Source organism: Chamaea fasciata, unplaced genomic scaffold, assembly GCF_029207755.1.
Source record: "Chamaea fasciata isolate MVZ Bird 193981 ecotype frontalis unplaced genomic scaffold, bChaFas1.0.hap1 SCAF_6, whole genome shotgun sequence".
Taxonomy (NCBI): Eukaryota; Metazoa; Chordata; class Aves; order Passeriformes; family Sylviidae; genus Chamaea; species Chamaea fasciata.
Window position 1 is genome coordinate 47,903,677 of NW_027094091.1, and position 22,650 is coordinate 47,926,326.

Genomic DNA, 22,650 nt, shown 5'->3' on the forward strand with positions numbered 1-22,650 from the left:
AACTGAAGACATAAGAGCAAAAATACCATTCATTAAAGTGCAATGGCATCATTTAATGGTCACAACCCTTGCCTTGGTCATGGGACAGCTGACTTCTATTCATAGGTATTTCAGTGACCTTCTGGGTGGCCCTGCATGGCCCTGCATGCTTTTTTCCTCTCTGGGGAAACTGCTGCAACAATAAAATAATATATAACTCCTTTTAGTTATAATAGTGATAACTGCTTTGCTCAGGACTCTCAAATCTGCTGCTGAGAACTGACATAAACTTACTCCACTACGGAAAACCTGCTTTGCTTTTGGTCTTGAGGCAGAGAGTATAATTGTGATAAAGAGGTTATGCTCGCATCTCCTGAAATAAGAAGGTTCTCTGTAACAGTGGGAGGCATCTGAGGGATGTGTAGGTCATTCTTTGGCAGCAGCACCACACACTTCTCTTCATGGCTTCTAGCACTACTAGTCCTTTTAAAGATACTTTACAATACAATGGATGGCAAGCAGAGTTTGTTTCTAGATTTCTACAAGTGTTTACTATCCAACAGGAAAAGGTTTCTCATTGCAACTTTTCTTTATTTTTTCTTCTCTGGAGTTGTACCAATTTTGGCACTCTGGTATTTATATAATATTGATATTCACTTTAAATAAATCTCTTGCCTTTTTAGTTCAATACATTCTTGGGCTGAAAATAATGATTTTCTTGAGGCTGATTTTAACTGGCCCTGATCTGTAGGATGCTTACCACTGCTGACCCCACTCAGATTCTTGTGTTTACCTGCCAGCTGCTTTGCGTGACCTGATGCTTCAGAGGTGCCTTGCTTGTTGCGTGCTGCAGCAGACTTCTCTCTCTCAGCTTTGCTAGACCCGTTTTCCAAGGAGGAAAGCTTTTCTGCAGCTGCTTTCTTTGCTTCTAGCTTCCTTTGCCGACAGGTCTTAACAGGCTCTGCTAACATCCTTACTTTTCGTCTAAAGGAGGTAAGGACCTGGATGCTGCCATTCCTCTTCTTCTCCTCCTGGCCCTCAGTGCTTCCAAACTCATCCACATCAGAGACTTTGTATAATGGGAGCACGTGGAGCTGCTCATCTTCTGGTGTTTGGCCAATTTCACGATTGTCTTCTCTAGTCAGTGTGCAAACCTGTTAGAAAAGTGTATTAGAGTTCTGAAACTCTACCTCTGCATTGTGCCTTGCCCTGATACTGTCAGTGCTGGCATCTGGCAAGCTCTTTGTAAACTGTAAGTTTCTGTGCAATTTTTGCATATCACAACAAGCCTGCAAATGTAATTTCTTCCATTACTTTGTTGGACAGTGTTAAAAGAAACAGAAGATCTATAGATATCTATTTCTTTTACTTGTGCTGAAATGAACAGTATAGTTAGGGATTACCCTCATGTGAAATAAATTCTGTGATCCATTGTACTGTGGCCAGAGAGCTAAAGCAGTGGAATCTGTGACTTTTACTCACCTGAAGATTCTTTCATTACAATACATGAGGTAGCTGCCTATTAGAGTGTGCAATATAACACGCTCAAGTTATACAATGTAAGTGTTGTACTTCACACCCCCTTACAGTGTAACTGTAATGTTAATAATAAGATTTAGGGGAGCTACTGTTGTCATGCAGCAAGCCTGTTGCATTAGTTCTAGCTAGAACAGGTATTGGGAGGATCTTTGTGGAAAAAGATGCTGATAGGGACATATTCTACAGTAAAATTATTGTCCCAGCTTTGGGAAGAAAGCTCAGCTGGAAATGTACGTTGTATTGGTGGTTAGTAACTTGTGAATTAAGTTAGACCCTGGAAACAGGAAAAATTCAGTTCGAATTAAAAAGGCAGATACCCTCTTTGGTTGTAATAAGAGCTGCACTGTGAATCTAGGCAGCTGCTTCAAACTACAGCCTTTATGATTATTCAGAACTGAAGAGTATTCTTTCCTATGTTTGGCTTAACTGTTTTGTCACAGAGATAATCCAATACACACTGAAAACCAGCTTGCTTTTCTAGTATCTTCTACAGAACTTCTGCTGTACCTGCCAGAAATCAGAACTGAGGAGAGTAAAGGGTACATGGACTTGCAGACTTTCTGCTCATCCAAAGCAGGAATAAAACCAAAAATTTCCAAAACTATCTCAGAAAGGAGTTATTTGTTTCTATCTCTATTGTACTAGAAGATATAATCCAAAGTTGTTAGTAAAAGAAGGGTTTCAAGAGGATAAATATGAACCTTTTGTGCCAGGAATACTGAAACAGGCGTTTCAGCTCTGCTAGGACCTTCTTTCCATTCTCTCCACAGTTCCTCTTTTACCAAGTCTCTGTTAAACCTTTCTTTAATACACTGTAGGTCTCATTCATTTAAAAGAAAAATGTGTAGGGGGTAATAAGTTATCTTAGTTACTGCCTTTTTTTAAAAATTAATCGACATTATGCAATATAAATTTTAATAGAGAGGAGATAGTGAATCAGTGCCACGAGCTGAGTGCTGGAGTGAGGAGACTGTTACACATCCCAGACTTACCAGGGTACTCCCGTTTTGCATATTGTGCAAGTCTCTGTGAGCATGAGCACAGAAGTCGAGGCAGGCAGTGACCCCTGAGAATGGGCGACCTTCCTTCAAACCCAGGCGACACTCGGGGGCTCTGTGTTCGTACTCGATCTGCGGAGACAGGACAGGTTTCACTGGGTGCTCCAGGACACCGAGTGCACAAGGAATGCTCTGCTGTGACAAAGGGCAGGTCTCCCTCATGTCTTGGAGGTGACAACAAACACATCTTGAAAGCAAATACACTACAGCAATTTGATGGCCGGTTTGTATCCATGCTTCATTCCTTGCTACTTTTTTCCCTGGTACTGTCAGTCTCTGGTGTGATTGTGAAATTGGTCAATAATACTTCTCCTTGTGTTACTCCTGATTTTCTGCCAGGGGTTGTTTTTTTTGTGACAAATGCAGTGCATGGTTTCCGTGACTGGCACTCTGAGAGTGATATGTTTGTGTAGACTGGAAGTATATCAAGCTATTAAGGGAAAATGGCTTTAGAAAACTGACTTCAGAATGACTTAATGAAAAATAATAATTTGCTTTTTGATTTGTAATATTTTGGCATGCTAAACATGTATTTAATTAGCTTAAGTACAGATCTAACCCCTGCCTAAAAAGAGAGAGAATTCAGTCAAGACAGTACTTTGTACCCATGCAGTCATTACTAAGGAACTTTACAAAGAACTCATAATGCAACAACAGACCTTACACAAAAAGAAAGGATTTTGTAATGGAAGATAAAGCCTTAGAAAAGTGATGGTTTCATATTTCATTTAGAAAATTAAAAATGAAACCACATATTTAAAATGCATTGCTGAAATTCCAGAACCTTTTAAGTGAATGCACAGAACATCTACACTTAATGGATCCCTTTTTAAGTTGAGGTCAAATTAGCAGCTTTTCCAAGTCTTCATTCAAAATCACTGAGAAATATATGTCAGTTTGCTCACAGACATTTATTTTTCAAATCTGGATTATTTCCTTCCCTAGAATATGCAAATAAAAGCAGAACAAAACTTGAAAATGGTGTAAACTTCTTTGGAATTAAAGGTGAGCAGTTTGAAATGTTAGCCAGACTATAACTGTCTGATCAAACTATACGGGTGCAGCTACTCTCTGAAATGTTCTGTTCGGTCCAGTTGGGAAACAGACCCTTTCCAGTCCTTGGTTCTAATCCAGAAGTAGTCTAGATTTGGATTAGAATAAATCTGGGAATTTGAAATGTGGTTTTAGTGGTTTTTTGGTTTTAGAGCCTTTTACAATATCATACAAATTAGAACTCAATCATCTCTCTTTAAAACCACTGACAGTAGCTCGAGTACCCTTTCCCCACAAATAGAAGGTCTACATGAAACTGCTGAAATAAGCCAAGCTATACACATGCTTTATTACATAAGGTAAAAAACTGAAACTTGTAAAAGCATTTATTTTCAACCAATATTGGACAGTACCACAGCTTACTTGGAGAAAAGTTCTTCAGTGAATTTTTGTGTGGAAAAGAAAAGCAGCCCAAGCAAAGAAACAATGTATTGTTCACCGCCTCTTTTTTTTTTTTTCCTCTTCCTATTTTCTCTTACAAAATGTCTCTCAGATATTTGGACAGATAACCACAACTAGTGGGCACATAGGCACAGTTTTCTCCATAATGAGTCTCCAATCTCCTGATCAGGTAAGTGAAACTTGGTAAGTCTGCACTGAGTCTGCTTACCCTGTCTAGCTGCTACTAAATACACAGTAAAGGAGTGAATTTTACAGCAGATAATAATGGACCCTTTTGTGTTAGTTTACTGTTTCTGTTAAAGCTGAGAATTTGTCTTGTGCTAAGTTGTACAGTGCTGTCAATAGGAAAGCAGGGTGATGTCATTTGCAGTAGGTGCTGAAAGTTTGGGACTGTAAGTTCTGTGAATGTTCATAACAGTAGTGAACCTGAGCAATGAAAATGAAGGTCAACAGTCACATGTCTGCAGGTGGTGTGCTGTCAAATTTCAATGCAACTATCTGAAAGACATTTTGTAATGAAATGTAGATGAGACACAGCCACACTGGGAACCTCATCAGAGCTCTGAACGTTCTGGTGTCCAAGACCACCAAGCCCCTCAAGCAAGAAGTCTGGTGCAGGCACTTCTGTGCATACAGAGGGCTGAGTGTATTCAAATATAAAACTCCACTTTAAAATCATGTTTACAAAGGCTGTTTTGGTGAAAACTAAATTCACCTGCTGCTTGAGAGAGCAGAACTGAAACTGTGGCTTCAGGACTTGAGTTCAAACTGTTGTTAGTCTCACACCATATTCATGGCACCTTTGCTGGTTTGGATGGTAAGTCATGCTAAATCAAGAAATTTGTATTTTGGAGCTGAGGAGTGAAATAATTTTTTCATGTTGATGTAGGTGAAAAGATTAATTCTGTTGAGTGGACCAAATCCTGCTAGTTTTACTTGTGAGAGCATTTTAAGTGGAATTGTTCATTTCTATTTGTCTTCATGCTGATATCAAAGAAATGTTAGCACACAATGTATATAATTGTTTGGTGCAAGGCTGAAGCATTGGGAAGTATGTTAAAAATCAGGTTACTTCCATGACTGCTTGTATTCCTTTTTTTCTTCATCATACCTGGTTGTTATATGCATCGGGTGCAAGCTTCTTGTAGGTAGGTGCCATCAGGGTTGACAGATTCTGCAAATGGGATTCTAGTTTTTCTTCCTGTTAGAGATGAAACAGGGTTCAATGACATTTCCATACTGTGCATCTGGGATACAACAAGTTAGGGTCTTTACACAATCATGTTTACACTGACAGCTGTGTAAAGGCATAAACCAATATTACTGGTGTTTAGACAGTGACTATTGTGAATCTCCTTTTAATTTTATTGTTCCAAGGCATGCTTCGGCTGCCCCCAACTTTGGGACCAGGACTGGAGGGTAAAACCCTCTTTCCTGCCTAAATCTGGCTTCCATAGGAAGTAAATCCAAGAATGCAAGTTGGAAGAGTGCCCTGGTATGCTCTGGCCAGGTATCCATCTTACAAATGTAGGTAGTTTAGGACTGCAGGCTGTGATAAAGAAGGCTTTGTGCCACAGCATGTTTGGAGGAGAGCTATTCTGTGGTTCTTGGTGCTGTAGAAGAGTAGTGGGCAGGAAAACCTGTATGTTAGTTACGATCATATTCTGAACAGTGCACTCTTTTCAGCACAGGCTGTAGGATGCAGAAGTACCTGTCTCTCTGATCATGAGACAGTAATGCTTGGATTTGTGTAAGACATCAGAATACAGTGAAACTGTGCACTAACGTGCCAGTACACATGCAGGGGACTAAATCTGCACATCCTTGGCAGAAAGCAGACTGGGCCACTGGAGTTTCACATGACTTGCTGGAGGTGTCCAGGAGTCACTGCAGTCATAGCTTCAGGGTATCTCATGTCCAGGCTAAGGTCAATGTTTATTACTGTGGCTTGTTTTAAACATTTGCCAGTTTGTTGTAACACAGAGTCCGGTCTGGAAACATTCAGTGGAGCAGGACTTTATGTAGAATGAGTCTTCCTGTCCTCTTCTTCCTATTGTCATCTCAGAATTTCATCATGTTTGTCTCCATTGAACCAGTCTGCTCTGGTTCCCAGTTGCAGTATTATGTGCCATTAGCTGGTAAACCTTCCACTGTGCCACTGGGGAATGCTCAATTGCAGGCCTAATACAGCCAGAATTATTCAGGCCATGGCCTCTCCTCTAATTGTGAAAGCCTGCAAACATGGTTTCAAGTCTCAGGTCTTTTACCAGCTGTCAGAATTTGGACAGTCAATTCAGCTGGCTCAGTGACTGGAATCAATCGGTTTTGACTGGCAGTTATTTAATTACCCTACATGTACAGCACTCAGGGGCCTCGGGCTCTGCTCTCTTGCACTGTATCTCTATTTACAGAGCAACAGAAAACATTTCTTTGCAGATTAAGCTCATTTCAGAAATGGACACCAACCTCTTTTGGGTCATCCCCCATCAGCTTAAACTTTCTTGGAATCTTGCTTCTGGCAAACTTACAACCATTGTAGTACATGCTCCAGGAGCAACCAAAGGAAAATGAAGCACCACAAGTTTCAGGGTCCAGCCCTTGGCATGCACAAGTCCGTCTAAAACATAAGAGAACACAGCTGTTAGCAGCAGGCAGGTTCCCCTGTGGTGCTCCAGCATTGGCCATCAGCGTTCTGCCAGTGCTCCAGGGAATTAGCGAAGTGGATCATCTTCCACCAGTAAATAAGGAAGAAATGCATGAGAGACACATACACATCATAACAGAAGAATTTATCAGAGTGAATAATTTCATGGTTACAAAGCAGAGTCTTTGGGGGTCCTACATGTGTGTGAGAAACCCAGTTTTGCTCAGATGAGGGTATGTTTGTGTGGTGCCTGTTAGGTGTTGATATTCATAGTGCCTCAGGGGCTTGAGCTGACAGCACTGCAAGAATGTGGGAGCCCTCTGGCAGGGGCTAAGCAATAATTCCTGAAATATGACTCTACCCATGAAGCCAAAGTAACATACAGTGATAGCTGTGGTAATTTTGGTCTAAATATTCTTGTGTCTCAGAAAGGCATGAGAAAAAGACACAGTGCATTTTCTTTAGATTGAGGCTAGTCTGTGTCAGCTTACACAAGTATGATTTAGTGCACCCAGCTTTTATTTCAAGGTTGAGGTATCAGCTATCCTGGTCCCTGCTGAGATCCCTTCTTTTAAATGTACTGAGATGCTTCACAACTCTGAGAAAATGTTTTTCCCTATTTCTAAGTGTGTTTACTTTGGGTTTCCTACAAAGTTTGTGTGTTTTCAAACAACCTGAAATAGCTGGGAAGGTTGTAGATGTTTCAGGGTAACAGTAGGAGTGGAGGTGCTGGGTCTGAAGATGGGGCTGCAGGTTTGGTGAGCACAGCCTTTATTCCACTTACTCTTCATTCAGGGCGCAGCGCCTGTTCGTGAGCGTGCCGTACTTCCTCAGGGTGTCAGTGAGTTCAGAGTAGAGCTTATCAGCCAGGCTGGTTGGGATTCCCTCCCAGACCAGGATGAGAATCACGATGACGGCCGTCTCACACGTGTGTCCTGCCCGCTCGCGCACCAAGCAGAGCAGCTTCTCCTCCTGACTGCTTCTGCGGACTACCTGCATGTACAGCAACACACACCCCAGAGCCCCAACACAAATGATGCCACTCTAAATGTGAAGAGCAAGAGAATAACAAACCTCAGCAGTACTGTGCGTGTGGGGAGATTACTTCTACTTGTATCCTCCTCTTTGCTTCTGACAGTTCAGTCTGTCTCACTGTGATAAGGCAGGGCTACCCTTTGTGTTGAATGAAGCTGACTCTGAGAGGTTGACTGATGGCATGCAAAGCCATGATGGTAGAAACCAGCTTTGTAAAGTACCCTCCATGCTCTGATGCAGCAGGAATCCTCTCCTGAATCTGTGTTATGGTTGTGGCCCAGATTGATTGGTGAGCAAGAGGAAGTGAGCAGTGAGGTGTCTCCCAACACAGAGCTGGGTAGTGGACACCTGTCTTAGGGTAGGAAGCAAGCAGGGAAAGGCAGGCAATAAGGAAGGGCCTAAATAACTGGACACAGGAGCTCTCTCCCCTTCCCTTCCAAACTTAAGCAGCTATACTCATAACCAGCTTTGCAGTTTTGTGACCTGCTCTTATTACATACAAACATTACAGTGTTGGAAGAAAATCAGTAGATGTTTTTCAAATAAAACAGTATCCTTCCAGTAGCATAAGTACTGAGAAGCATTTACTAAAAAGGGTGCAGTCTGGCATGCATAGAAACTATAATGTATTAGTTTTTGCTCATCCTGTCTTTCCCCAGCAATCCAAACCACTCAGTAATTTGTTCCAAAGTACGACAGTGTTTGCGAAGAGGGTGTCATAACACCTCTCTCCAACTGGGATGGTATTTTAAAGACATCACAGTGGTACACTTACTGGACTGGTAGGCTAAAATTAAACAGCCATGAAAATGTCAGGTGGTGCGAGACTTAAATCTAAGCAAACATGCCCTTCTGTTTAGGTTTTCATACCTTTAAATTAAATTTTATTCTTGCTGTTCTCCATGCAGCAAGTCAATGAAGTGAGAGATGGGTGGGAGCAGACTACAGGCACCCCATATTTCTGCTGCTGTTGAGCTATTCTGAGTTTCTTAGTGTCAGTTAACAAGACATGTCACTGCTGTCAGCTACATGAACCATCATACTAGACTAGATTAATTTGTTTACATCACTTACCCATTTAGCTATTGGACATCCTTGAGAACTTTTGCCTTCTTTCCCAGTGTAGACAACCCTCTCAATCCTTATAGCTTTACCCTTCTGTCCAAATCTTAAACAAAACAAAAATATGTACAATAAGCAGATTCATTTGGTTCTGTGTGAACACTGAAAAGATGGAGCACATTTGCCATTCTTATCTTAGAAAAATAAACACTGTGAATTGCAGGGAAAGATGTGCAATGTGGTTTGTCTTGATGATTTAATTACAGTGGTGGACTGATATATTAAGAGAGGCAAATGTCTTTAATACATGGGTAAAAAATATCAATAGCATTAATATTACCAAATATTTTAACCATTTCTTTAGTGTATTTGTTATAGGTGACATTTTGAAAAGTGGACATTAAAAAAAAAAAGAAGTCTCTTTATTTTGGTGAAGAATTTTACATTTTTCTTTTAATTTCTGGGTTGAAGGTGTTTCTGTGAATTGTACGTAATTAAGTTGTCACAGAACAGCTGGCATGTGTCACTCTGTTAATTTTTTGTGCTTGTTTGTCTTAGTGTGAATCAGTTAAGTCAGGAATAATTTGCATCATATCTATTTTTTTAACTTCCTCATCCACTCATAAATTATTACTTATTTAGTTCTACTCAACTTCTATACTCCAGTTAGGATCACAAGGTGCCCTCAAATAACACCACTTGTGTGTCTTTTTGCAGCCAAGGTGGGCAGGCTCAGCTCTTGCTGAAGCATTTAAACAAGAGGATTTTGCTCTCAAGGCAGGCTATAGCTCCATGTGCAAGCAGTGCTGTTGCCAGAGCAAAGAGGATCCATTTTCCAGGTGGAAATACGTGGCAAATGCCACGTGAAGGGTATCTTGACTCAATTAAAAGTGCTGGATGTGTTGAGTCATTTCCAGGCATTTCTCTGGGATGCTGAGCCCAGGAGCACACCAGGGCTCAGGGGAGGTCAGGGGCAGAAAACGCAGTGTTACAGACGGAGCCACCCTGGCCACTCGGCTGCTCCTTGGGCACTGGGCAAACGGCACTTGCATCACCATTTCTGGAATTCTGCCACTCTCACTGGTGTTCACTTTTAATAGTCAAGTGTGGGGACTAACTAAATCACTCTCCTTGTTCTTTGCCTTCACCTACAGAGCAATCAAGGTGTATTCATGTTATGCAGCCACTTAGTGATGCCTTAAGAACTTTTGACCCGTTTTCCTCTTGTTTTTACACTAAAATCTTGGTGACATGTTTAAGGACCAGTATCTGTATTTAAACATTTGTCCTGTAAAGGAAATGAAAAATGCTTATTTTTAGATGTGATCTCATTGTGAAGTTTCAGTGTCACAGGAAATTATACAAACAAAATCAAGTTGTACTACACATGTTCTGCAGGCAACTGTTAGGTCACTTTTTCCTGCTCATGATGTTAGTATATATTTGTTTCTTTAATTAACCACATAAAAAAACCCCATTTTAAAATCTTAACATTTTCTATCAGTTTTCTAATCTGGATTGCAGAAAGACTGTGTGGATGCCTCTATAGAAATATGTTGCACATTACACACTGGAAACGAAATGGACTTCATCCCAAGTTTTTTCAGCTGTCAGAAAGGAATTTGTGCCTGATGTTTGTCATGCTTGCTTTCAGGCCAAAGCTGATTTGCTTTAAAACTAGAGCAAATCTCACTGAGCATGAAGCAAGAATTGGGAAAAGGAAGAGGTAAAATGTCTATATCCACTGTGGAATCTGCAAGAAATTAGTTCTTGTATAGTTAAAATATTAATTGTAAGTCTAAATCCAAATCCTGGCTTCTTTAGCAGTGCTGAAACCTTAACAGTCAATCCATGTGCATGGGAAGCCAGGTTAAAAGTGCTTGAGTTGTGATTAATGTCACCAACTGCACATGTATGCTTGAGAGTATCTTTATAGTGAAGGGTTTGGGTTTTTTACTTAGGGATACAAAATCAACTAATGAGTTCTGGAGTTCTTCAGTCAGAGAATTTCATAGTTCATACCATATAGTTGAACACTAGCTATTGTTCAAGTGGCTGCTGCTATACTCTGCTGAACCTGGCTGATTAGTTACATGTTACCTCTGATATCTCATGATTTCCTTCTGCCAACATGAAATGAAATTAAATTCAAAAGGAAAAGAAAAAAGGTAAGGTCAATATTAAGAATGAAAACTTACTTTCCAAAGTAAAAAAACTGAAAAAAATTCATCTCTATAACTGACATTACAGCATGAATGACTTTCCTCTTTTATTTATTATTTGTAAATACTAAAGAACCAGTTGATGAGAGCTCTGGAGGTAACAGATGGTAAAGAATTTCTTCAGAGAGTCAGTGTTCACTCTCCCTTCCCAGAAGGAAGGTGATTTATATAGTTTACATGCACTTGAGCTGCTTTTAAAGCTGAAAATTACTGGGGCAAGGTGTGCACGAGAGTCACAAGGAAGGAGGTGCTAAGAAAGAGAAAGGACCTTAGGATTTAATCTTAAGGGTTTAATAGGCTACAAGTGCCCCGTGGCTGTGCAGTGATGAGCACAAGCTAACAGACCTTGCTAAGAAATGGTGCTCCTTAGCTCAGACCCAGCACTGCAATAATGCCCACTTGCTTTTGGTTCTGCAACTAGCTGGAGCTTCACTGCTATTCTGGATCCAGATTTTTAAGGTACTAACAAGTCAAATTCCCATCTGTCTCTGACTTAACTGAAGAGTTTTTTGTTTGCTTCTTTATTCGGGGGGAACTGAATTCCCAGCTACCTCTAAAAATCTGATCATTATTGGCTACAAGTAATGCAGAATTCACAGTGCAGAAGTCACTTTTGTGACAGCTTTTAATTTCTGTATCTTAGGCTGGTAGGCTTTGTGCTTACACGTATTTTTAAACAGCACATATCATGTATTTCTTCTGTGCCTTTAAAAATTCCTGGTTTGGTTGGTGTTGATGTAATAAATATACCACAGGATGCAACATGATAACAGGGATTGTCCATAATCAAGATAAGACTGGATTTGTGCAATACTCCAAGGCAGGGGAATGTTTTCTCACAACCCTACTTATTGATTCTTGGGCTGAAATCCCGCCCAGCAATTTTGTGGCACTACTCTGGACATGAATAAAAGAGATTTAGACATTTAGTAATTTGGTAAGGGGCAACTAATGTTGAAATTTGGTATTCTGCTCTTCATCCTCCTTCTCCGCTGGCATTCTCCTAGCCAGAGGGAACACCAGCTCCATGCCTGCCTTTGCAGCCACTGCCAGCAGCCTTGCTTGGCAGGCTGGTGAGAACTTGTTCCGGCTTGGGTTTGCTGGCATGTGTCTCCCAGGGCACAGCCCGTGCCAGCCAGCAGACTATTAGCCCTGTCAAATATTGTGACTCTCTGGTGAATAGCAGGGTGCGTAATGTTGGCAACACTGGAGTAGCTAAGCTTACAAGTAATTACTTGATTTGCAGTTGTTTATTTCTTTATGTGCAAAAGCTGGAAAAATTCTGACATCCACAAAAGGATAAATGTTAATCTGCTCTGTGCCTTTGCACTAATTACCTTTCTTCCATGATTTCTCTAATAGCTGCCACATTAGGACCGGCTCCTAGATGGGTATAGAAGGGACCTTCATCTTTTTCAATAATTTGCTCTGTTTAAAACAAAATAAATGTTATTATTTTGAAGCTTAATTCTTTCTTGTAAAATGTCACATTGCAAAGCTTACCTCTTGCTTATTAGAAGACTGTTGTATGGGCCTGGGGTCAGTTTTCAAGCACTTATGTCTAAGGTATTTGGCCTCACAGTTTGTACAACACATGCAAAGCAATGGCTAATCCTGCAAATAGCTGTGATAGGAACTGTGTGCCTTTTCCTAGCACAAACACTTATTCCACATCTCAGGCTCCACGCTGACGTTCAAACTGGCGTTTTCCTGTTATCAGCAAACAATTGTTTCTCCTTCTCCCACTTCCTCCTCTCCCAGTATATAGAAAGGAGGATAAATGGGATAACAGTGGTAAATATTGATGTTAGGGAGCTGTACTGTACTTGTTTTTCAGCAGACATGTTACAGTGCAGGAACTTACAGCTTGAAAAACTGGCCACTAAGGTTGCACAGAGAATTCCTGCCACCCACGCAAAGATTGTGAAATGAAAAAAAAAAACCCCCAAGTTTGCTGAAAAAAATCATGCAACAAGGCCTAGTCAAAACCCTTCTATGCCAAGAATGTGGCCTCAGTTTTCTGTGTGTAGGTAGGACCATATCAGCAGTCACAATACATGCTGTATGTTTGGTTTGATACCAGGAAGCAGGCTCCAGCTGTGTGAAAGAAATGGCCAGGGTTCAGGGGCTGGTGGAGCTGTGCTGGCTGATGTCTGCATGCTGACTTGATGCTTTCTGCCATGCTAACTCCAAGGGCTGGGTGGGTGGTGCTGCTCTTGAGAGACAGCCTCTGGAAGCACGATGAAGGCATGGTGTAAAGATGAACGTGTCAGTGGGGAATGGCTTAATTTAATCTTCTTAAGGACAATATTGATAAGAAAGAGCAATAAACCTATAGATTATGCTGTGGCACTGGGCTCTTCAGAGAGAGTTTCATACTCCTGTATTTCCTAGTGTCTGCTAGGACTGAAGAATTAAAATGCAAATGGAGGAAAAGTTCTTAAGTTTGCTTAGTGGTTTCCGTATTAAAAAAAAAAAAAAAAAAAAGTGAGGATAAGGAAATAACTGCCAGAAAAACTTGTGCCAACTATATGGAAAAAAAATATTTTAAAAACCCCCAAAAAACCAACAAAACCAACAACAAATGACAACTGTGTTTTCAAAAAAACCTACATTTTGAAGGTTGTTTCTTATAAAACAAGGAACAGCAAGGAATTGGCTTCCAGAGTTCTTCCTGGGAGCTCTAGAAATACACTACTTCCTGTTTTTGTTCCCACATATCATCTCTGAGACATAGCCCCAACATTCAAAAAAGGGAAAAAGGTCCGTTTTGCATTTTGGAGGAGCATTGATTCAACTTTCCCCTTTTACAGTTGATAACAAAATCCTAGTAAGTGAAACTGTAACAAGGATTTTTATTTTCTTCTTCTCATTTTTGATGCTGAACCTTGTGTCTCAGCCTGAATAGTTTATCCAGTAGAGTCTAAAAGTGCCTGTCACACTTGGCTACGTGCAGTGCCAGTACCGTATGAAAGCTTGGGGTAGGGGACCATGCCTGCCACTCTCCTCTACTTTTCCAGCTCTTGGAGGCAGAGTTTGCCATCAAGCAACAAGAGTCCCCCCCACTGCTTTTTTGGTGCTGCTTGTCTAGCTTCTCTACACAACTTTGGATCTCTATAGATCTCTTACAGGAGACAAATGCCTGAAGAGGAGGATAAACTATTGCAAACAAGTGAGGACTAATCTGACATCTGTTTTTGCTTAGACTTTACTGAGAGAAACTTCAACAATTTCATTGTTAGAGCAAAAAATGGCCATAAGGCTCTGAATTTTTGGACCAGAATTGTTGTTGTTGTTTTTTTGTTTTTCGTTTTTTTTTTTAAAGCTGTATCTAACCTTGACATATAAATTAGGTTATAAAGTTATGACCTACTTTTTATCAGTATGTTGTTGACACATATCTGCTGCTCAAGGAGAATGGATGTGAGGCCATAAGCATTCTGACTGAAAAATTAAATAGGTAATTGCTTTATGAAATAATGAGAAAGGGCCCATATGTAGGGTTGGTAATTAGAGTAGGCATAAGTGGGTAAAATCCCAGTTTTATAAGTCTTCACTAATTACTGTTCTTAAAAACCCCAAAACAATTTTCCAACAAAAACATCCAACTAACCCTGTGATCCCAACTTGAAGGCTCATTTCCTTCCTGTGAACTGTTATGTTTTTAGTACATCTCAGCACTTACCAACACAGCTGCAAGATGGGAAATCATACTGGGTTTTGGCAGGTGTGTCCAATAAATTTTTTACAGGAGTATCCAATAACTTGGAAGGTGAGTCTAAAAAATTATTGAGAACAGTTCCAGCTGTTCTTTTGGTCGGGGTTTTCTCAGCAGACAAGTTTGCTTGCTGATCTAAGATTGGGGTTTGAGTGTTAAAATCTGCAGCACTGGTATTTCGTGATAGGATGGTAATAGGGCCTGCTGTTTCAACCTTCACATGTTTGGGTGATTTGAGAGTAAAAGTCTTATGATCAAACAGTGATTTGACCTGTATCTGTTTTAGCTGCTGCTCCATTGTCTCAATGATGCTCTTCTGTTGCATGTTCTCGCAGCTGAAGTGCTGATTCTCTTGTTTAATTGTTTTTTTCCACATTTTGTTTTCCAGCTGTCCAGCTGATGGGCGCATGCAGACATTAGACTTTGTGCCAGCCTCAGTTTTTATAGGCTTGCGTGCTGCACTAGGACCAATCTCAGTTTTAGGTTGCTGGTATGCTTGTTGCTCCTGTTTTTGCAAAAGATGCCACCTCAGAGCAGCATGCTTTTGAAAATCCTTAGGCGTCTGGGACTGCAAATGACAGCCTCTCTGGTCTTGGGTGTGGGGGGCAGTTTGGCTGTGTGGTAAGTACTGCTGAGGGATCTGTGGAGCTTGTTTGCTTGGGAGGTCTTGGTTCAGACTAGCACCATAGCCCTGTGAGGGCTGGAGAGGTGGCAACTGTAGAACTGAGGCTTGTTGTATCTGTTGCTCTTGTTCTTGAAAACAGTGATTCACGTCTTGCTTTGCGGTCAAGTTATTTGAAAAACACTGCACATGCTGCAAGTCCTGCGTTTTGTTGGCTCCAAAGCGTTCCATATTTGCAGCATTCCCTTTCTTCTCAGAAATCAGGTGCCTGTTGTTTGGGCAAGGGTGCTGGAGACTGGCATTTGCCTTCTGAGTGTAAAGGGGAGCTTTGTTGTTCAAGGTCTGTTCCTGCTCTAGGCCTAGGTGAGGCTTAGGCAGTGGGAATGCAGCTGATTTAGCATACTTACTCCCAGTTTGGAAACATTCATCTACTTTAAATTGATTGAAGGACTTCCTGTCTAGAGGCTGCTCAGCATTGCTTTGGGGGTGGGCTACAGCTTGGGGCGGGTCTTTAGTTTTCATTTGTGGAGCCTGCTGCTGGTTTGGGGTTAGCTGTGGACTGCATGGCAGTTGCACTGGATGTGCCTGTTTTTGCAGCATCTGTTGCAAGATATGTGAATGCAAGAACTGCCCGTTTTCCCCCGGCTGGGGCTTCAAGTGCTGCTGTTTCAAGGGGGCCCCTAAAGGCTGCTCAGCTTGTAGTTCTGATCTTGGCTGGAAATGGAGCTGCTGTGGAGGGTGTTGCTGCACTTGGGACTTGAGAAGGGAATCCACCTTTGCGAGCTGTGGCTGCGGTGAGCGTTTCTGGAATGGCAGCTGCTGGTCAGCTGGGGGATGCGACTGCAGCTGGGAGCTCTCGCTTTTGTACAGTGGAGGAAATTGTTCCTGTTGCATTATCTTCTGGCTCTGGGCCTGTCCTGAAGGCCCTTTTAATGAATCAGGACTTCCAGCATACTGTTTTGTATAGACTGTTTGGGCTGTGCTTGCCTGGTACTGAAGAATTGACCGCAATAATGCTTCGCTGGGCTTCTGGGGAGGCTCTCCTTGGTGGAACTGGGTGGAAACCAGTTCTATCCAGGCTGGTTTTGAATAACGTTGAGCCTGTTGTACAGGCTCTTTCACTTGGTCCTTTTCTTTGTCAGGAGGAGTCTGAGGTTCTCTCTGTCCTGGGAAATGCTGATAGTGTTGTTGCAACTCACCCTCGCTTCTGTGTGCGTGCAGGTTTTGGAGGGGAGATTCTGACGCCAGCGTCACTTCTTCGGGGCGCTGCGGAATCGAGGCGGCCACAGCAGCTTGTGGGTTGCTTTCACTGACGTCTTGTTGTGACGTTTGTGCCTGTTGCAGAAGGCTCTGCTGAGGGTGAAGTTGTTGTTGGCTGAGGCTGGGACTTTCTGACATTGGTCCCTCCTGTTGCCCTTCATTTTTTGTCTCCCCAGAAAGAGTTTCATCACATCTGTTGTCATAGGAATGGCGTCCTTCTTGCACCGCGGCAGACAGTGCACTGTTCATTTCTGGAGCAGGAGCGGTGGAGGAATCTTTGTGAAACATTGAGTTCTGTGTAAAGAAAGCACCATTATTTTCTGCTTGCTCAGAGTACCTTTCCAGAGCAGTGCTCTGAGCTTGCAGGTTACTGCTGGAACTTAAAGAGAGGTCTTGGTTGGGAACCTGCCCTATGCTTCCATGAATATTACTGTTTCCTACAGGTAACTGGTGAGGATCATAGCCTGGAATCTGTTGCTGTAGCTGTAGATCTGGTTTCTGAAGTGAACAGCTACCTGGCAATACAGGTGGTTTACTGGAGTCTTTTGTGTTGTAGACCTCAGTAACCACTACAGCTGGCACTTGAGGCAGCTCAGAGTTTGAGGTCTGTGGGGAAGTGATCTGCCCTGAGGTATGGGATGAATGCGTTGTCTCATAGGACAACTCATTAGTAGCCTGACTGGTAATGGCATTGATATGAGATGTGTTCTTCTGCATTGCTATGGAAACATGTTCTGGATAATATTGAGACAGTGTTTTCTCCAGGAGTTCACCATGCATGCTTTCCATGGAAGAGGCAGAAACTGTAGCACCATTAGGCATTGGCACTGCCTTGTTCTTAAGTAGTAAGACAATGTCCCTGTTATGGCAATGAATATTTTCCCACTCCTGCTCATCCTGAATCAGAAGGTCATGAGGGTTTTCTGAACCAACACTGTTGTATCTTGTAGACGGTATCAAATCTGAAGCTTCGTTTTCTTGTCTTGTAAAACTCTCAGATGTCTTCTCACTGTAACAACTGGAGACACTTGGTTTTTCACTATTGTCCTCTGGCTCAGCTTTTTCTCCATTTACCTCTTTGTCTTGTTTCACTTTCTTGCTCTCATGAAGTCCATACAGAGAGGGCTCACTAAAAGTGCGTTTGATCCCACCATTTTGCATATATTTGGAGTATACTTTCTTTTCTTGTAAAAGGTCAGGGCTAACACGATTGTTTGGACTTCCCTTCGGGTGGGGCACTCCAAAGTTGCTTTTACTGAATAGCGGCTTGTGGTCTCCATTTACTTCCACTTCAGGCCTCTCTGTTGCTGGACTCCCATTCTGTAGCTTCACTGCAGAAGGCTCTGCCTGGCAAACGTGAGAAGACTGTGGTATTAGAAATGGACTCAATCTATTGCTGTCAACATGGTTGGTTCTATCCTGTTCCATCTGGCCTGCTCCGGGGCCATCCACAAGGCTACCCTCTGAACGTATCTGAAAGAGAAAAGAAACAGGAGAGAATCTAAGTCAGTTTTAGTCTCCATTGAAGGACAGCCAGTTACTGACAATTCCAGCAATGCTTAAGCACCCCATGCCCTGACCAGCTCCCACACATAGCGTGAGCCTGCAAGCACACCCGAGGAGTGTTTCACTATCCTAGTACATCTTGCACGCCCAGGTCTCCCTTTTCCTTAAAGGTTTGTTCTTCAAGATGAAAAGAGTGAAAATACGGAGTGACTTCCTTTACCCCCATTTAACACACAAGAAGATGTTTTACCAGAAGAAATCTCTCGTAGTGGTGCAAAAAATATTCTCTGCTTTTGAATGATCTGCACAGACTCCTCTGTCATCATATTTTGCCCTTGGTAAGGCAGAAAGTCATGTTGAAACCATGGTTCCCAGACTTGGTGCTAATCCTGTAATTTGGTTAAGTGTGCCAAACCTCTTTTGTCTGACTTGGAGTATTGCCATCAAGTTTCCAATTAGAGGGGAAAGCTTTTTTTTCTGTCCTCAGCTGTCTGACAGGCTCTTTTAAAACTGGCATTCCTAAAGACCATGCAAGTGGCACAGTACACAAGACAAAGACATACTTCACTGCTGTCCACAGGAACTCTTACAGTTCACCAACAGATCGGTAACATTGACAGAAATAGTGATTTTTGAAAGGTTTGATGGAAATACTTTTATTCAGGTATCAATATCCTTTCAAACGTTCATACAGACATCAAGCATGGCTTAAACTGTGCTTTGGGTTTTGAATTGAGCTCTGTAGCCGTGGAGCTAGGATTTTTTTCTTCTTTGTGGGGATGGGAAATCCCATTTTCTCATATACTCTTTATTTACAAAGTGAAGTTTTTAGCTGGATAAAAGTACTGACAATGTGCAGTGAGCAAATTCCATACAATCACAAGCTAATCCTGTTCACATGCATCTTCCCAGAATTCACAGACTCAGTTAACATAGATAAAGCCCTTGTTTGACTCTGCTTGTAATTTATTCTTTGTTGTTTCATGGTTCTCAACCAGTCACAAATGACAGAAGGCAGACTGACAGTGGGTCTTACGGATTTGAAGTTGCACAGAGAAAATTTGGACACATGCAAATCTGTTCTGATGCTTTTATTTTTGGTTTGCATAAGGGAGAATCTGAAGGGTTGTCCATTACCAGGTCAGCTCTGCTTGGACTGCAGTGTCAGGAGAAGCATTATATGTGGCTGGTATTGCCACTACACAGGAAGAACTATTATACCGAAAAAATTCTCCCATCATGGTTGCTCTGCTTATGTATTTATCCTACATTAATATTTTTATGTTATAAAAATGTAATTTTAAATGTTATTTATATGTAATTTTTATAGTTTTCAGTGCAGTATTTCCTTACTCAGTTTAGTAATATGATTCTAAAATGCTTTTATAAGTAACATTAATTCATTAAATACATTGCATCCAGCAGAATTCTCTCTACTTGCATCTCTGATTTCAGTAGCAGGACAATTCAAATGCACATTTTGACCAGCAAGTACCTATATGATAACGTGCATTAATGTCCTCCAAATGCCAAACTTGTTTTTAGATTTACTTTTGACCTCCAGAAGTTTGGCGCGTTTTTTCTTCCTTTGCTCAATTTATGTTTTTTTATTTCAGAAGTAGAGAAGTTCTTGCTGCAAGTAAGAGTACTTTAAAAGAGAATTTCTGCAGGGAGAGGTAAGAACAGGGACATGGAAAAATGTTTGTCAGTCTTGCCTGGGCTTTTTTGACATGGCAGTAGGTAGGCTTATTCCCTTCTAGAAGTATTTCCCACCCTAACTTTATAGTACCACAAGACATGAGCCTTTGCAGCTTTCCCAGGGAGATGATGTTCCATGCTTAGCAGAAAGCTCTGTGAAAAGAATTCCTCTGATGTGTCATTCTAGGCCAGGCAGCAGAACGATGCTCCCAAAGTGTCTCAAAAAGAAAATGCCAGACTAATTTGGAAGCCATTCTTTGCCTTCACACCTTTAATTCCTAAAAACTACAGGTGAATCTCAGACATAAGTGTGTAGGCTGCTGCATTTCACAAGTATGAATTGAAATAAAGGGCACCATAGTAATTAACACCGTGCTGTCTAGCTGCTTCTAAAAAAAAGTTTTGGTCTGTTCAACTAAGCTGTGAGAAATTTTGTCTGGCCCTCAAAGTCTGCACTGCAGTTTTTTTTCTGGTATACCCTGTGGGTTGCAACCAAATTCCTTCTGAGAATTCCCAGGCTATCTTTCTTCTCAACCCCTTACTATCTATCAGATAAACCACCACTTTCTTCAGAAGTAAGGGCTCCCTGATTTCTCTAAACTTAGCTTGCAAACCCCTCAAAGGAGCACATCTGTGGTCAGAAAAGAGTCTTAGGTTCATGCTGTTCTCAAACCCCACAAGGTTATCTTGTGAGATGAATTATTGTTAATGGTATTCTCAAGGATCTCATGGTATGTTCCCCCAAATTCTGACCACTTTCAGCATAAAAGGTACTGGTGCTAGACATTGCAGAGAACATGGGAATCATTTGGTTCTTCAAAATACAAAGTTAATTCATGCATTAAAAGTGCCAGATTTGCATTCTTTGAAATGCATCTAGGATGGGGTGACTTTGCATTATACTTCTTTCTCTCTGTCTACACTCAAGTTATTCACTATCCTCAAGTCACACCTGAGTAAAAATCTTCCTCACAACTACAAATAACAGCAAATGTACAGTAATGTAATTTGTAATGTAGAACTGGCAAAAAATAAATGGCCACAATATCTTTATTTTTGGTTTTAACTGGAAGACCATGAAGTAGTACTCCTACTTGCTTGCACCTTAAAATGTCTTTGTGGTTGTCCTTACAATCATTGTGGGGTGATCTCTGTACCTCTCAAAGTAAATCTACCTTCCCCCAAGTGCAGCAGTTAGTCTTTGTAGTCTTTCCCATCGCTGTATTTTATCCAGACCATTTAGAAGCTACACATACTTTTCTTCAGCTATAATTCATTAGAAATTCGAGTCACATCATCAGCATCTGTGAAACAATTACTGCATCTAGGACTGACTCTGCAGTCTAATCCATCATAATTATGACTGGCCTCTTTGAAGGTGCCACGATGCGTGACTTAAATATAGCACATTACTGTGCAAATGGATCAGCATCTCATCCCATCAATATGCATTCAAGTTATAATTCAGACTACCACTCTTTCACATTTTCAGATGCAATCGATGTATGTACATTTATTTCTTGCCGCACACAAGGCACAAACTGGAAACAAGCCACTGAATGAGAGCCTGAGATCTTTTTTGTTGTTTGTTTTATGGACAAGTTTGGCATATTCCTACCACCTCTTACCAGTATACTGTGAAAGGTGTTGTTACAAGCACAACAGACATTTCTGCAGCAAAAGAAGTTGTGTCATTTTCTTTCACACAAAATCTTTCTTTAGTTTTAGCCAGTTCTGGAGGTTCATAGCTTATTTTCTATAGCACCTGTATCTGGGGAGTTTGTGAATGCAAAGCAGCTCAGATGAATGAATGGATAAATACACCCACTGCCGGGGAGTACAATCTTCTGCAAAACTGGGAAAGATTCCCAGGAGAAAAAGTAGGTGGGGAAAAAACTGTGGTAGAGCACTCATGGACCTAAAGGGACCAAAAGGTGGGATGTCCGATGGGTTTTTTCCCCAGCAGAAATACACATCCTCAGATCAAAGTCTCAGCTGACTTGTGCTCAACTGATTATTAGTATGAGACTCAGGGAAGCAGAAGTTAGATACCCAGAAGCTTGTTGATGGCTCACTGGGTTGTCCCTGGAGTGTTGCCACAGCCTCCATCCTGCTGACACCCTTCTGCCACTGCCAGATGACACAGAGGTCTAAATGGCTCCCAGACAAGAAACCCCTCTAGCACTTTCTCGACAGGAGGTGAATTTGCTCATGTCTTGCCAAACTCCAGTTTCGTAAACTGTACTTTCTGCGTACACTCCCCTGCTCCGAGCTGGCTTCACTAGCTGGCTACATATCATAATGTGCTGTTGTGCAGTTGCATCTCTCATCTGAAGCTCCTGCATCTGGCAAAGAGGTCTAAATACTGAACTTCCAACATGTGAAAAAGCTCCTGAAGTTAGAGGTTTGGGGTTTTTTCCTATTTCACTAACAAATGAAAATTTAAGGAGAGGCATGAGTGGTTATTACTTAGGTAAGGACACTCATACATGACATTGTCAGAAAGCTCAATTTCTGTTCTAAAACCTTAAATCTTCTGGACCTGCATACATGCAAAATTGTTTCTGATTAACCCTATGACAAAGCTTTCTCTTCTTTAACATTGGAACAAGATGTGTAAGCAGTTACAATGGTGCTTAATACCAGGATTTGATATTATGGGATGTGATTCCCTGGCCTAGCTAAAGACCAGTGGCTGCAGCTGTGCCCTGGGTAAACGCCTGTAAGCAACTGCCAGTGTCCCTAGAGGAGAAAAGATGTGCAATGAACTCAGATGGCTAGAGGTGATGTAACACATCAAAGCTCCTTATTGGTGAGACATTTCTATTATTGCTGGGATAAAAAGTTGAACA

At 41.5% G+C, this 22,650-nt stretch overlaps 1 protein-coding gene across 2 annotated transcripts in view; it reads right to left on the reverse strand.

Annotated features, from left to right (window-relative positions):
• Positions 1–22,650, reverse strand: part of TET2 (tet methylcytosine dioxygenase 2) — a 70,730-nt gene that overhangs the window by 5,281 nt on the left and 42,799 nt on the right. For both annotated transcript variants that reach the window (XM_066186289.1, XM_066186288.1), the window contains exons 2-9: positions 14,680–18,067; positions 12,332–12,422; positions 8,785–8,878; positions 7,460–7,668; positions 6,498–6,648; positions 5,143–5,232; positions 2,511–2,648; positions 773–1,133 (exon numbers count right to left, since the gene is read on the reverse strand). In XM_066186289.1, coding sequence (XP_066042386.1) covers positions 773–1,133; positions 2,511–2,648; positions 5,143–5,232; positions 6,498–6,648; positions 7,460–7,668; positions 8,785–8,878; positions 12,332–12,422; positions 14,680–18,067 — 4,522 coding nt within the window. The remainder of the gene's footprint in view (positions 1–772; positions 1,134–2,510; positions 2,649–5,142; positions 5,233–6,497; positions 6,649–7,459; positions 7,669–8,784; positions 8,879–12,331; positions 12,423–14,679; positions 18,068–22,650) is intronic.